This window comes from Rosa rugosa, chromosome 6 (assembly GCF_958449725.1).
Source record: "Rosa rugosa chromosome 6, drRosRugo1.1, whole genome shotgun sequence".
NCBI classification, from domain to species: Eukaryota; Viridiplantae; Streptophyta; class Magnoliopsida; order Rosales; family Rosaceae; genus Rosa; species Rosa rugosa.
Window position 1 is genome coordinate 22,985,689 of NC_084825.1, and position 16,458 is coordinate 23,002,146.

A 16,458-nucleotide genomic window follows, 5' to 3' on the forward strand; every position below is an offset into this window, starting at 1 on the left:
CATCTCACAAAATCAAAATAATTAGATCTATATTGATGTCAGGACCATATTTAGCATTTGTTCTCTTACATACCAATATAGTCGTAGAGGTATTTATCAATATAGACTTAAAAATACGAGGAGACTAATCAAAACTAGCCGGGATATAACAATCATTGAAACTGATTATTTGCTAAAATAAACATATCTTCAACAAAGACAAGTCAAATCATGTGAAATTAAATAGCATTGTCTGCAATCTTTCAACCTCGATTTTAAAACAATGACTTACGAAACTTCATTTTACTGATGACAGATGAGTTAATTTATTGTGTTCAATGACATAATTCACTTAGAAATAGACTTTAGCAAGTGAGCAAAGCAATGACATCACTCATACATTGTTTCCGAAGAAAGAAAATCATATATTTAAGTACCTAGTCCCGAAACATGTTAGCTAGCTCAGAAGAATCTCAATCTCCCAAAAATGGAGAAACCTACAGAACTCATGTTCATCCCATCCCCTGGTATAGGCCACCTTGTTTCCACTTGAGATTGCAAAGTTCCTTCTGTCTCTAGACGACCAACTCTTGATCACTGTCCTCATCATGAAGTTTCCGGCTGTTTCCAAAGGCACTGATGCTTATGTCGAGTCATTTGCAGACTCTTCTTCTCCCATATCACAGCGTCTCAAGTTCATAAACCTCCCACATGTCAATGTGGACCATACGGAAGGCAGTGTCCGCAATAGCTTGATCGGTTTCGTTGAAAGTCAGAAACCCCATGTTAAAGATGCCATCACAAAACTCTGCGAGTCCAAGACTCGGCTTGCGGGGGTTTGTCGTCGACATGTTCTGTGTGGCTATGATCGACGTGGGGTTCCTAGCTATTTGGGGTTCCTAGCTATAACGTCCCGAACCTGAATTTACCTATTTACTAGTCATTTGGACTGTAAACGACTTTTACTTTCACTTTTACTGTCGTTTCGGTACTTTTAGGGGGCCCTAAAAGATGACTTTTTGTTCAGGTCAAAATTTGAGAAAATGTTCTTCATGGAAGTTGTAGAGGACGTTAAACCGAGCGTGTGCATATGTGGTACGTAAAAATCGGAGTTCGTATGTGAAAGTTATGGCCTAAAATGTGGAAGTTACTATTTACGATAACTTTCTATATATATAGAAAGTTACTGTGGTAGGTTTCCATTTTCGGAAACCTAACCCGACTTTCTCTCTCTTCCTCTCCCTCTTTCCCCCGCGTCGGCCTCTCTCCTTCTTCCCTTCTATTCACCGCCGTCCGGCCATCAACCGGTAGGCAACCGGCCACCACATGATCGCCTCTTCCTCCTCTTGACGCTAGTGCCCTTGGGTTTCGGCGATTTGGCCGGAAAACCCCGAATCGAAGCAAGGAACCTCACAGGGGCAGTTTGAGCTTTTCCGGCGATTCAGCCATTTCCGGCCGTTTCCGACCACCAAATTGGGACAGTATGGGCACCTCAAGCCGGTGATTATTTCCCCCAAGGCCATTCACTTCAATTTGCAGTGTGGAGGTCGAATCGACGATTTCAAGTTCTAGGGTTTCGGAGGTTTTTCTGGGTTTTCTTCACCGGCCAATTTCGAGTGCTTTAAGGTAAAATTGGAATGTGATGTAGTTGAGAAAATTGTTGGGTCTGTTGTGATGTTGCTGCTGCCAAAATTTGGTGGCCGCCGGCGCATGGGCCCCACGCGCCGCCACTGTAGGTCGCGCGTGGAGGCGTGTAGGGCAGCTTTCTAATTTCAATTTTTAGCCTATTAAATCCTATAAATGATGTAGAGCAATATGAAGTTTGGTGAAGATTAGGGAAGTTTTGAATCGATTATAAATTCTTGGAAATTTAGGATTTCGATTATCGATTTACGAGAGTCCGACCGTCGGATATCTCTCGGTTCTGACTTGGAACCTTTAAGATAACGAATTGGTATTATAGGTAAAATTTGGGTTGAATCCGAGAAGAAGTGGAGAGATGATTTATGAGGATTTGATTTTGGGAATCGTATTTAATTGTTGAATAGTTATTCACGGAAAATAATTGTGTATAGGGCGACGTACCGAGTTATTGCTCGACGAAGGAACTCGTATGCGTGATCGCCTGAATACTGAATAGTACTGTGAGTGGACTTTTGTTTTAAACAATGATGCATGTGTTGTTTCTTAAATTAATGCTTTATTTAATTATCATATTATCCTTTGAGCATATTATTTAGTTTCGGATATTATTTGGTTTTGAATATTTATTTGAAATATTGATCGGATATTCCATCATGATTTTAGAACGAGAGTTTTCTATGCTCGGATTTGGATTTATGATTTATAATGACATTCGACGAATTATTTTTCCGAGGTGATTTCCGGAATTTCATATTATATTTTCATTCGTCGATTTGAGATTTTAAAAAGATTTTCGAAATGGGATTTCGATGGAGATATTTTTCTTATTTACTCATCGACTTTCGGTTTTGGCATTGGGAATGCCTCATTGATGATTGTGGATTTAGTTTTGTTTCTGAGTTACGATTTATAATTTGATCTCGCCTATTTGTTATGATTTTGAGAATATTTTGGCATGCAGGGCCACGTCATTAGAATATACTTATTTTTCTCGTGAGATATTGGGGAAGCTTTATGGATTTACTGGTTTTCGATTGTTTTCCTCACCATACTCGGGTCGTTCGGATTGTGTCTTCTCCTCACTTACTTTGTGTTTGTGAGTGGCAGTTGAGGTGATTTATTCTCCTTCTCATGTGAGTGGTAGTCGAGGTTATTAGTTCTCCTCCTCACACAATCTATGTGTGGGTGGTAGTCGAGGGTAGGTAGAGCCTAAGGGGCTCCTTTACCCGTATGGTGATTTCTTCTTCCCCATATCCTATTATTACTTGACTAGCGGGACTAGTCCGATTTCTCTTAACCAGCAGGGCTGGTATGTTTTCACGAGATTTTTGAATTTAAAGAACTACGTTTTATAAACGTTGCATGCATCGAAGTTTTATGAATTTAAATCCGTGGGAAAGTAATACAACTTCATTTCTTTTAAATTATTTATTTAGTTGTTTATTTTTGTCCACTCACGCTGACGTGTTTCTCAATTACTTTCCCCTAGGCCCTTCAGTTTCAAATGCCCAGTTTGCAGGCGAAATTAGTTGAGGTCGGGCATACATGGAGTTGAGGCATAGTCAACAGCATGGCTTCCGCGTTTGCCTTTGAATTAGGTTTTCCTTGTTTACCTTTCTATTAGAATTGCTCTGATTACTTGTGGGATTAATGTTATTCAAGTTGCTTTTTGTGTTATGTGAATTGGACGATGTTGTAATTTGGGGAGCAGGGTGGCTCCAAGAGAATAAGGATGGATGGTTAGAAGTGTAAATGTATTTCTACAGGTTTTGGATAGTCCATTTTTAAGGGAAGTTCTGCTAAATTTTTGATAGAATTTCTTCTAAAGTGGACCCCGCAGGGTCACTTCGAATTTCAGGGTGAAATTCAGGGCGAGTCCTGTCAGTTGGTATCAAAGCATTAGGTTGTCAGATTCTGTAGTCTTGTTTCTATCCTGTTACCTTACATGCTTGATGTTACACAGTACCTCCCAAGTGATGGCCCGACTGCAGCGGTTCCCCATCGTTTACTCTTCGATGCTAATGTATTCATTAAGTGTGTAAGGTACATGTCTAGATGATGTTCCTTTAGGTGTTATGCCTCTTGTACACCGACTTCCTAGGGTTTTTGTTGCATAGCGGATTGGTCGCATGTTTTGCACATTTCCCTACTGATGGTAGAGTAAGACTACTCTACAATTTCGAGTTGTGCTACGAAGTATAATTCGAGGAAATGTTGTGGTTATTTCTTCCTCGATGCCAGTAAGTTTGTTGGAGCAGGGTTTAAGGTGCGAGAACGGAGTTCGATTCCGTGCTTAAGTGAACGAGACGAGCGACTATAGCTTTGGGTCGTCTCCGAATACCTAGAATCATAATGGTTATTTGAAGTGGGACTAATAGTAATAGTGGTTCATACTTTGAACCGAGTTTCAGGGGATGTGTCACGTAGACATGGTTGGTGTTGCGAGCATCATTTTGGAACGATACCATGCAATTCACAAAGGAATCCGGATTGGAAATTCCTCTATTTGGACACCATGGGCTGTTGACCTGACCATGACTTGTGGGCATAGTTTTGTTCAAGCGTACATCATAGAGCCTACAAAGACAAGCAATTACAAGCATTAGTGAAGTCGGCTCTTCAATCAGTACAAATGAATAATCCATAAAAGTCGAAACAAATAACCAAGAGCACAAGAACTTTGCTTTTACCTTAAGGTTATCAGCATTCCAGATTGCACCTTCCACCATTGTTATCTCATCCTAACAACCCCATTCCATTTACAATTTCTAACATTGGACATTTAGCATAATCCACAGTAACCCCATTATCCAAGATTATACTACTAAAGGGCTCTTATAAACACAATTCAAACATAAATGACCAAATTTCATCAAGAACTGAAGAATTGTTCATTCTATCTATTCGCCAATTGAAGGTTATATTCAAATTGGACAAGTTTTGAAAAGACATGATCTAATAAAAACAAATCTTTAAACTGCTCACGTCAAAATCAAAGTTCAAATTTAGCATATTACACACAATAACCCTCCCCACAGTCCCACCCCCACAATTGTCATTTCCAGAATTTGTTTCTTTACTCAAATCATGAAGCATAATTGAAAATACCAAGCCATTTCCTTCTCAAAACTTTCTTGACAACCAAACTATCACACTAAACCCATATTAGCAAAACCCAGTTACAGAAAAACCTCAAATTTTTGGACAATTTCTAAACCCCATAATCCACAGTAACATGACAATTTCTAAACCCCTGTATTCAATCTTGGCTTCTACAGAGAAAGATTCAACACTAGGAACAAAGCTTGATGACAAGAGAACAAATTAGCTCATCTTTTCATCCTGATCAGTATCAATTCATCTAGGAATCTAGGATATAGTTTAGAAAAGCTTGAAGACTAAATAAAACTAGACCAGAAAATCATGAAACATTCCTGTTCCATCAGCATTAGAATTTCCATGATGAATTAGGCATTGATTAACAAAAGCATATGACATCTAAGTATCTATCCCACTTTTAACATGTCTCCTATATACCTTTAAACCTCTAATAGATTCTGCTACTTATGTCCCCCATCAACAATGCAGCAACATTAGAGCAACCACATTTACTATGCTGACAACTTCTGGTAAGATGAAAATGCATGAACTTAGACAACAAATATATTACTCATAAGACGAAAATAAGAAAGTATAATAAATGTGTAATAAGATCAAACTATATAAGTTACCAAAGTATAATAAATGTGTAAAAGAATTTAAACCCCCAAGTTATTACTTACTATAAATATATCATTAACCTGTTAATTCTACTCTATAATATACTGAGAAGAGTATCAATCATCAAGTGGGAAAGTTAAACCAAACAGAGTCCATAGCATACTAAGTGAAGAGTCTTGAATAGATGATTTAAATAATTGATTTTTAAAAAAACTTTCTGTATGCATTACCAACATATCCAACTTTCATCCCCTTACACACACTTACGTTTTCTATTTCTACATGAACTGCCCTCAAATTAGAAATGCATTGCGTGTGCAATCCATGTAATTTTTAATAATTAACAATTCAAATAAACCTAATTTCTAAGCTTTTGTGCCCGGGCATAAATACAAACTGTTTCCTTCTATCTACTACTTTTCAACATTCTTCAGTCTATCAAAACCTTCTGAGGTATGTTCTCAATTTCAAGTCATGAACCAGTTCAAACAAAACTTACAACTACCCCAGAACAATCAATAAGGGATGGCAACAAAAGGACTGAACAAGCATTTGCAGATTATCTAATCTAATGCACAAGAAGCAACAAGTAGATATACACCAACCTAGAAACATGAACTTAATAGACGGTGAATAATGAGGATCATGGAATTAAAAAAACTGTGCTATGAGTAAACCATTATTTATATACAATCAATAGTTATCTGTAGCACCAGGATCCCTACCTTTTGTCCTTCAAAGAAGCAATAACACCGGCAGCTTCAGTGGGAGAAACAGGTGACGGGGAGTTACCCCTAGAACTCAAATTGGAAGAAGAAGAGGTTCAACTCGGAGTTAAAGGACGAGAAGAGCTCGGGGAGTTAATAGAGTGAGGATAATAGGACTGCTGTGCTGGAGCATCCTCGGGACGTGGCTGAGCTTGTGGCTCATGTGATCCCCTGTACATAAACACAATCAAAACCTCCATCTTCCAAAACCCAACCATATCAACACCAAACTAAAATCACAATTCAATGCAATTCGCAACCAATCTAGCATACACAATCAAATCAGTTCATAAAAATTATCGCAGTTTCAGAAACCAATTCAGTCAATCAATACATCAATTCACACAAACAGTTGCGTAATTTAAACCGTCATCTGCTATGAAATTGTTAAAATGAAGGATTCGGTATTAGAATTCACCGCTGGAATTAGAGAAGCTATGATTGAGAAAAACCCTAGCATACAAGGAAAAGCGAAATTACAGATCAAAATGGAGCTGAACCGAATCGGAAGCAACTAGGGATGGCATTTTAACCCACGGGTATGGGTACCCACGGGTAATTATTCCTTCTGGGTATTTTTTTACGGGTATGGGTACCCGTTTATGAGTTTTGGGTGGGTACGGGTATTTGATAAAATACCCATATCAAAAAGGGTGGGTATGGGTGTTACCCACGGGTATTAAAATTTTACCCAATACCCATTTCTATTCACCCGCGATCTCCAAAACGCGATCTCCTCTTTTCTCTCTGTTCGACCCAGCAGTCGCGCCGGAGATCGGCTACTCCGGCATCTAGGATTGAGGTCGTGGTGGATATCGTCGGCGGAAACGAGGTGGATTTCTAGGGTTCTATTCCATCTAGGCTCTCACCAGCTTTGAACTCGTACTCAAGTTTCTCTAAGGTACTCGCTTCCTTCTCTCTTATATCTGTATCTATTTCGGTATATATGCAATTTGCCATGCTTGATTTGATTTTCAGGAAGTGGGTTTTGCGATTCATGTGGTTTTTCTTGTTTTGGTTAAGCATATTGGGATCAAAGATCGTAGTTTTGTGGATTTGAGCAAGTGCTTTTGCGTTTTGGCTTTTGATTGTGAGATTTGTTTGAATGGAGTTTGATTCTGTGTTAATTTTTGCAAAGGGATTCTGGGTTTTGTTAACTTGAATTTGAATGAGATATTCTAGTAGAAGAAGGGAATTTGATTTGGAGGTACAGCTAGATTTTTGAAATGTTTGAAGTGTATTGTTTGCATCTGGTAGCGGCTTCTGTGACTGAGCAAATGAAGTACCAGAATTCATATAACTAGTGACTAATATTTAAGTTCGTAGTTACTGTTTTGAGATGTTATAATGTCTTCCACATCTGTAGTATTTTTGGTATTTTACCTAGCTTAATAATATTTCTGAATATCTCAAAAATTTCAGCATTATGTTTATTCTAAATAACTCTAAAATCACCATCCTTTGAATGCTATTTTACTTCTTGCAGTATGGAAGATATGTCATATAGCTGTGCTAATAATGAAATAATGGATGAGGATGTGGAACAAAGTGTTCCACGCAAAAGAAAGAGGAAAGCAGCAGTATGGGATAATTTTGAAGTAAAAGTGATCAAGGGGGAAGAGAAAGCAATTTGTAAGCATTGCGGCAAGATCCTAAGTGCAAAGTCTTCAAATGGAACTAATTCCTTGAATTTACATGTTAAATCATGTAAAGGACTAAAGCCCCAATCAACAAGGAGCGAGGGGACAGTCATATTTGGTTATTTTGATGAGAGTAATGCAAAGACTGAGCTTGCCAATATGATCATCTTGCATGAGTACCAATTATCGATGGTTGAGCATCTCGGGTTCAGGAGGTATTCTAATGCATTACAACCTTCCTTTAGGGTTCCATGTAGAAACACAATCAAGAAGGAGATTATGAAGATCTATGAATTCGAGAAAGAAAAGACAATGAAGCTTATACATATGAATAGAAGTAGAATTGCAATCACTACAGACATGTGGACTGCAAGTAATCAAAAGAAAGGATTTATGGCCATAACATCGCATTTTATTGATGATTCTTGGAACTTGCAGAGTCGACTTTTGAGGTATATATGATTTCTACTCTTTTTTAGTGTTGCTGTTGTATTACTTAGCTACTGAAATGTATCTTTGTCTTGTATTGATATTGCTTAGTTACTGGAATGTATATCTGTCTTGTACTGATATTTAAATTTAAATAGTATATGAATAACATGTATATCTGTCTTGCTGATTTGAATTGGTCTGAGAGAGTTCACTGGGTATATGGATGGGGATGAACCATGTGTTGTGAATTGTAATTAGGATTGAGAATGGGTGCACCAGATATATAGGAATGGGGCCCTGACATTGCCATTTGATCAATGATAAATATATGCACGTGCATGGCCCTTGTTTCTTCAGATAATGGTACTGCTTATTAACATTAATAAATTTGTATATACAAATTTGTTAATCATGGTACTTGTTTTGATTAATATAAGTTCTAATAAGTAACTTACTGTTATACAGGTTTGTATATGTTCCCTGTCCACATGATGCAGATACACTTCATAGGGTATTGATGGAGTGTTTATATAGTTGGAATATCCATCGTAACTTATCAACGTTAACTGTGGATAATTGTACCATTAATGATGCCATGATTGAATTACTTCTTGTGACTTTGAGATCAAATTCATTGTTGGTTGGTGGCAAGTTATTGCATATGCGTTGTTGTGCACACATATTGAATTTGATAGTTAGGGATGGTTTGGATGTAATTCGGGAGAGTATTGAGACCATTAGGTCTAGTGTTGCTTATTGGACCGGTGGCCCAAAGAGAGAAGAAACGTTTGCTAAGGCAGCTCGCCAATTGGATGTTGCATGTAATAGGAAGTTGATACTTGATTGTAAGACGAGATGGAACTCCACATATTTGATGTTGCAGACAGCATTGGAGTATAAGACAGTGTTTCCAGCTTTAAAGACTAGGGGATATAAGGATGTGCCAACTGAAAATGACTGGAATCTCGTGACAGTGATTGCTGAAAAGCTGCAATTGTTTTACAAGACGACTGAACTGCTATCTGGTACCAAGTATCCCACAGCCAACCTGTTATTCCCAAAGATTTGCAACATTAAGTTGGCTATATCTAAGTGGCTTGAGTCTGACATAAATGAAGTGGAAGAAATGGCAAAGAAGATGGATGAAAAGTTTGTCAAGTATTGGAGCGTGATTGGAACAATTGCCGTTGCCACTATTTTAGATCCTCGATATAAGCTGAAGTTGATTGAATTTTACTTCAAGCAAATTTATCCTTATAGAGCTGCATTAGAAATTGAGAGAGTCAAGAGGCTTGCTTATGACTTGGTCAAGGAGTATAACGCATGTGCTGTATCTCACGTATCTGATAACTCGTCCATGTTTGAAAGTTCAAGGCCAGGCGATGATGATTTGGGGGATGATAACATGGATGCTTATGATGCTTATGTTTTTGACTCTAGCAAGGATAATGACAAGTCTGACTTGGATAGGTATCTGGAGGAGGTCGTTTTACCGAGGATAAATGATAAGGAGTTCGATATTTTATACTGGTGGAAGACAAGTGGGATGAAATATCCTACTTTGTATAAGGTTGCTCGTGACATTCTAGCTATTCCTGTATCTACTGTTGCCTCAGAGTCGACATTTAGTACTGGTGGAAGGATTGTGAGCCCGCATAGGAACCGACTTCACTCAAACACAGTGGAGGCTTTAATGTGTGCTCGTGATTGGATGTGGAGTGAGATACGAGATGCTCCTAGCACATTAGAGGATGATGTTGATGTTGATGTTGATGTTGATGAGGAGTCTTGCCATGATATTGATGATGATCTTACTCTACTTCAGAGGATGCAGGGCAAAGAGAGAGAGTTGAAGAGGAGAAAGAGTTTGAGAGGTGGAGCTGGGTTTTCCGGTTTGGGTATCAACGGTTACGTCTCCGAGTCGTGGTTGAGATCGATGTTACAATACGCGATAACTTGGCCCTCACTTAGTTCTACCAATCATTCCACACAATCAAACCCTAATCGAATTGCAAAATCAACAAGAAATTTAAAACGAGCTGAAACACTAATACTATTTGGAATTCGAAACGAAAAGGTGAATCAACAAAATGCAGGAGAGAAGAGCTACTGAGAATTTAAAGCAGGAAATCGAAGATGCAGAGAAGTGTTCAATGAAATTACCGAGAGAGTAAAAACGAGAGAGAGACTGGTCCTGAGCTCAGAGTTCCCATTACTGAGCTCTCAAACCTTGAGAACTTGAGCGGGAAGTAGATGTGGTTTTGGCGCCAGACGAAGTGAGCTTGAAAGCTTTGCAGGCGAACGGTGAAGACGAAGAGAATATGGCAGCTCAAATTTGAAGTGATTGAAATCAGATCCCTCTTTTTTGTTTTTCGTTTTTCAATAAAAAAAATGTAATATACTCCTATTAAAAAAAAATTTATAACTCATTTACGACATACAAAAAAAGTATGTCGAAAAAGACTAGTGAAATAACTCATTTACGACACACATATTTGTGGACGCCGTTAATAGATAATTAAATTTACGGCACACATAAGATGCACGCCGTGAATGACCTGAATAAACACATTCCGACGGCACACGTAAATGATGGTTTTTTACGGCGCACGCGGCACGTCGTAAAAGACTGATTTTGCTGTAGTGTAGCTACATGTTCTTCACCTCCAGCGCCGCGCGCTCGGGCTAATGTTTCACCTCCAAGCGCTGCGCGATCAAGACGGTAAGGACTGCACCGAGTTCAAAGACTCCAACGCTGAGTTGCTCATCCCGAGTTTTGTCAATCCCTTGCCAACTGCTAAAGTCCTACCTAGCAGGGTATTCGTGAAGGAGGGAGCGAAATCATTTCTCAACATAATGAAAAGGTTTGGAGATACCAAGGGTATTTTGGTGAACACGTTCACAGACCTAGAATCGCATGCCCTTCATGCTCTTTCATCTGATGCCGAGATCCCTCCTGTATATCCGGTAGGACCCTTACTTAACCTGAACAGTAATGAAAGTCGTGTGGATTTGGATGAGGCCAAGCAGAAGTATGATATCTTGAAATGGCTAGATGATCAGCCTCTATTGTCTGTAGTGTTCTTGTGCTTTGGAAGCATGGGAAGCTTTGGCGCGTGAGGACCAGGTGAAAGAGATCGCCCACGCCCTGGAGCACGCGGGCCATAGGTTCTTGTGGTCCTTACATCGGCCTCCACCCACAGGAAGAATTGCTTTTCCAAGTCACTACGATGACAACACAAGAGTCTTGCCCAAAGGGTTCCTCGATCGAACAGTTGGGATTGGAATGGTCAGAGGCTGGGCCCCGCAAGTTGTCGTCTTGGCTCATCCATCTGTTGGAGGATTTGTATCCCATTGTGGGTGGAATTCCACGCTTGAGAGTCTTTGGCATGGTGCGCAGGTTGCCACGTGACCATTGTACGCGGAGCAACAACCTAACGCATTTCAGCTGGTGAAGGAATTGGAATTGGCGGTGGAAATTGATATGAGCTACAGGAGCGATAGTCTAGTTCTTGTGAGCACGAAGGAGATAGAGAGAGGAATAAGAAAGGTGATGAACGAAACTTGACAGTGATATAAGAAAGAGAGTGAAAACAATGAGTGATAAGGGCAAGAAAGCTTTGATGGATGGTGGGTCGTCATACCCTTCCTTGGGACATTTTATTGATCAGATTTAAAATTCTTGTTTATATGTGGGGTGTAGAAAGTGTTCAGACATACTAGGTAGATTTGTTGAACAAGTTTGCTTACTATGACTGGTGATGCATTTAGAGTTGAATAAATGAAATAATACAACATAATTTATTCATATAAAATTTTTGCACCGACTTGGTTTAAACATATTTTCATATCATTAATATTACTATATTATAAATTCCTATCTTAGGTTTGTACATGTCTAATGTCTTCATCGAGTCTATAAGAATACATCTTTGATAATCTTGTCATTTGTTTTATTTAGATCTTCTTGCACAACTCTGGATATTGATAAGGTGCATGTAGATGGTGGTGGTAACTTTCCTCGGAGAATAAAAAATAAAATGCAACAAAGAGCCGTCCTTAAAACAACCTAAATTCAATTTTTTTTTCTTTGGAGAAATTGTTGTTTACTTTCAAAACGACTCGCTTTAGATAAGGATGACAATAGTGCGGCTCATTGGGATTAGTCCAGATGGATCTCCAACCTCAATAAGAATAAACCTGGCGACAACTCGAGAAATATAGACAAAAATCTCCTATTTGTATCTGGACTTGATGACAACAGCTAGCATATTCTGATCACTCGTCTTAAATTTTATTTATGGTAATATATAGTTGCTGCTGCTATTTTTTTTTTCTTCCGCTACAACTATTAGTAACTAATGTTTCACACGATTAAAAAAAAAACAGGTTTCACACCCTATTATTTCCTTTTGGCACTTGCTAACTATCATGTTGCGGAAAAGAGATAATATGAATATCCTTTCATTCATTGAAGTCTTCTTATTCGATCAGGATGAGTTTGAGAACCTAATACATTCCCAATGGAGATGGAGAATATTAGGGGAGACCCGCGGGAAATGGAGTGAAGATCACTGATGATTTTATAATAACCAAGCCCGCCCTGGACATTGCCCCATCCTTAGTGCACTTTCAGATCGACAGTCTCAACTCAGTTAACAAAAACCTCAAACTTGATATAGAGTAAGAATAATTTGCTGATTAATTCTTTAATTAAATTATATCGTGCCCTTGATTAATAGTCGTGAGTCATGATGACAGAAATCATGTGCATCGTTGTTTGTTCAGCTCTTCAACCATTAGCTTGGTCAACATCAAACTTCATCTTCATGGTACGTTGTAGTAATCCATATGAAATAGTAGTTTATTTTTTCTTTTTGATAAGAATGTTTATAATTTATTGTTTATCCAACATTGCTTTCCTCATCAGTTCCCTACACATAAGTTTATTTTGATATAGTCCTTTTCCTTGGTCTCCAAGTCTTTCCAGTCATGTTGTTCAACTCACGAGAACTTTTATATAATAAAACCCAGAGACACCGAGACTGTTCCTTTCCAATGCCAGCAGAGCCATGACCTCACTTGAATTTGAGAGCTACTAATAAGGAATTCCAAGAATCATTAGTCATACGTAAAAGACAGACGGTCTCAATCAACTAAGCATGCTTGCTTGAGTTACAATATTTATATATCCTTTATCAGTTAATCTAGCACCTATATTCACTCCATCTTTTCAAAAAAAAAAAGAAAAAAAAAGCCATATGTGACCCTTACCGAAATGAAGGAACCTAGAGAGTTGGTCTTCATCCCAGCCCCAGGTATTGGCCACCTCGTATCAACCGTCGAGATTGCAAAGCTCCTCGTCACTCGAGATGACCAAATTTTCATCACAATTCTCATAATGAAGTTTCCCTTTGACGACTCCAATCCCCAAGGTACTCAAGAAGACGACTACTCATCAATCTCACCGCGCATCAAGTTCATCAGCCTCCCAGAGCTGGACATAGACACACAAGGAATGGGACCTGGCGCCTTCTTCAAAATATTTGTCGAAAATCAGAAACCGAACGTTACAGACGTGGTCACCAAACTCACCGAGTCTCGGTCCGAGTCCAAGCCTCGACTCGCCGGGTTTGTCATTGACATGTTCTGCACCACCATGATCGACGTGGCCAATGAATTTGGGGTTCCTACTTACGTTTTCTTCACGTCCAACGCAGCGTGTCTTGGGTTCTTGCTACACCTCCAAGCCATTTGTGATGAGGAAAACAAGGACGTTTCCGAGTTCTTGGAGTCGGGGGCCGATCTGTCTCTGCCGAGTTTTATCAATCCGCTGCCTCATGGAGTTTTGACTAGTGCTCTTCTAGACAAGGAGGGCGCCAATGCATTCCTCAATCATGCAAGAAGGTTTAGAGAAACCAAGGGTATTTTGGTAAACACGTTCTTGGAGTTGGAGTCGCATGCTTTGCACTCTCTTTCCGATGGTAAAATCCCGCCGGTGTACCCGGTGGGGCCCTTACTGAACTTGAAAAATGATGACGACCCAACCAAAGTCCGATATCTTGGAGTGGCTTGAGGATCAGCCTCCCTTATCTGTAGTGTTCCTGTGCTTCGGGAGCATGGGAAGTTTTGCTGAGGATCAGGTGAAAGAGATAGCGTGTGCGTTGGAGCAGAGTGGATATCGGTTCTTGTGGTCCCTACGTCAGCCCCCACCAAAGGATAAGATAGCTTTCCCAAGCGATTTCGGAGATGCCAAGGCAGTCTTGCCTGATGGATTTCTTGATTGGACGGCTGGGATAGGAAAAATTATAGGTTGGGCCCCGCAAATTGATATCTTGGCCCACCCTTCGATCGGAGGGTTTGTACTCCATTGTGGATGGAACTCTACGCTTGAGAGTCTGTGGTATGGTGTACCGATTGCCACGTGGCCAATGTATGCGGAACAACAGTTGAATGCCTTTGGGCTGGTGAGGGAATTGGGATTGGCCGTGGAAGTTGACATGAACTATTGGAAAGATGGTCAAGTGGTTTTGAGTGCACAAGTCATAGAGAAGGGGATAAGGCAAGTGATGGAGCAGGATAGTGATAAAAGGAATAAGGTAAAAGCGACGAGTGAAAAGAGCAAGAAAGCTTTATCGGGTGGGTCATTATACTCTTCATTAGGTCACTTTATTGATCAGATAATTCTTTAACTTTTGATCCTAAAAATCATAATCATAGTTGTAACATGTAATTAATTTGCAAATGAAGAAAATAAAGAAATTTAAAGCTTTTCATTCTTGTATTGCCAAAATTAAACCATATAGGCATATATCTCTAAAAAAAAAAAATAGCACTGGATCACAAACCATAACAAGTCGAGAAATAGGGTTTCACAAACTAGTTTGTCGTAAGGCAAGTAGGAACGAGTGGCCGTTATAACCACTTTTTTATCAAAACCTTTTTCACTTTGAGCCTCTTTTGACATAGGGCTTTGAGCAAAGACTACATTCTTGGTTGACATAGATGGTGGTTGTTTTAGAGGTTTTGGTTTGTAGTTCCTTCCTTTTGTTTTTCATAAATAAAAAAAAAAGACTACCTTCTTGGCTTCTGCCCTCGAATGGCACCAATATTAGGGTTTAAGGCTGCCAAGGAAGATAGATTGTCAAAATTTCACTGCATATATTAGTTGCTATATTGTTTCAGAAGAGAAAAAGAGTGGAGAATCAATCATGTCTTAGTGTGTCACTTATCGTTCGACATAATCATTGAAATACTTGTCAAGTGCTTGTCACAATTTAAATAATTACTGCTTACTCCCTATACTTATAGGGTTTCGTCGTTTCAGTCCCTGACGTTCGAATTTCACCTAAAAACTCCTCGAACTCTCAATTTCCTCCCAATTGGTCCCTGCTGTCGAGCTCCGTCTAAATTGTCTGTTAAATTGCTGACGTGGCATCCATTTCACGCTGAAATGTCTATTTTACCCTCAATTACTTTTTCTTTTTCTTTTTTTCTCTTTTCTCTCTTGTTTTTTTTTTCCTTTCCTTTTTCCTTTTTACCTACCACGCTCTCTCTCCTCCTTTGTTTCTCCCCGTCTTCTTCTTCCTCATCACCGACAATTCTGAATCAGCGAAAATCCAAACCAAATCCCTAACCAAACCATCCTCAGATTCTTTCCTTCCCCTAAACCAAACCAAATCCTTATCAATACCAACCTCAACCTAAACCAAACTGATCAAATCCAACAAAATCCAAATCTTTACCACTCCTCTTCTCTTACCTTCACGAATCGGTCCAGCCCGATCCCGATTTCCCATATGTCTTTGCAGGGGAGGTGGCCAGAGCGGTCCGAGTCGCGACGGAGGACGAGGAGGTGGTGGTGGAAAGACGGCGGCTTTTGCAGATTGTGATCGATGGTTGTGCAGATTGTTATCGATGGTTGTGCAGATTTATTTTCTTCTCTCTCTCTCTTCTGTTTTTCTTTTTTTCTTTTTACCTCTTCTTCTTCCATCCATCTCTTTCCTCCTCTATTTATCCGAGTCAGGTCTTTGAGGAGTAGGTGGAGAGAGCCGACTAAGGTTTTGGGAGTGTCGGAGGGTTTGGAGTGGAAGATTTTGAGAGTGAGGAAGGATTCGTGGAGGGAGAAGGAGAGGGGGAAAGTGAAGCGCTCATTCCAGACGGGTCGGGTGGAGCCGGAGTCGTCGGATTTGGTGGCGAGGAGGAGGTCGGGGTTGACCCAGAAGACGGCGTAGGGCTTGAGGTCGTCGTTCTTCCAGTTGACGTTCTTCAGGTGC

At 39.6% G+C, this 16,458-nt stretch overlaps 2 protein-coding genes, 1 long non-coding RNA gene and 1 pseudogene across 6 annotated transcripts in view; 3 read left to right on the plus strand and 1 right to left on the minus strand.

Annotated features, from left to right (window-relative positions):
• Positions 1-10,541, minus strand: part of LOC133718849 (uncharacterized) — a 59,083-nt gene extending 48,542 nt beyond the window's left edge. Inside the window, exons 1-4 of one of the 4 annotated variants that reach the window (XR_009850621.1) lie at positions 10,346-10,541; positions 6,069-6,281; positions 4,314-5,249; positions 3,018-4,200 (exon numbers count right to left, since the gene is read on the minus strand). This is a non-coding gene — a long non-coding RNA (uncharacterized LOC133718849). Of the gene's footprint in view, positions 1-3,017; positions 4,201-4,313; positions 5,250-5,962; positions 6,282-10,345 lie in introns of those variants that run through there. The other 3 variants (XR_009850623.1, XR_009850622.1, XR_009850620.1) reach the window with 3 other exon arrangements.
• Positions 467-11,859, plus strand: LOC133718847 (putative UDP-glucose flavonoid 3-O-glucosyltransferase 3; annotated as a pseudogene).
• LOC133718848 (zinc finger BED domain-containing protein RICESLEEPER 1-like) lies at positions 6,632-8,523 on the plus strand. The gene is made up of 2 exons (XM_062145729.1): positions 6,632-7,011; positions 7,597-8,523. Exon 2 carries the CDS (start codon positions 7,598-7,600, stop codon positions 8,210-8,212), a length of 615 nt encoding a protein of 204 aa, XP_062001713.1. The 5' UTR covers positions 6,632-7,011; position 7,597; the 3' UTR covers positions 8,213-8,523.
• A 1,523-nt stretch (positions 11,860-13,382) lies between the features above and the next one.
• Positions 13,383-14,958, plus strand: LOC133715739 (UDP-glycosyltransferase 71A16-like). Its single transcript, XM_062142366.1, is given in 2 exon segments — positions 13,383-14,225; positions 14,227-14,958. Coding segments are annotated over 2 exon segments (1,413 nt in total). The 5' UTR covers positions 13,383-13,460; the 3' UTR covers positions 14,875-14,958.
• Positions 14,959-16,458: the final 1,500 nt, after the last annotated feature.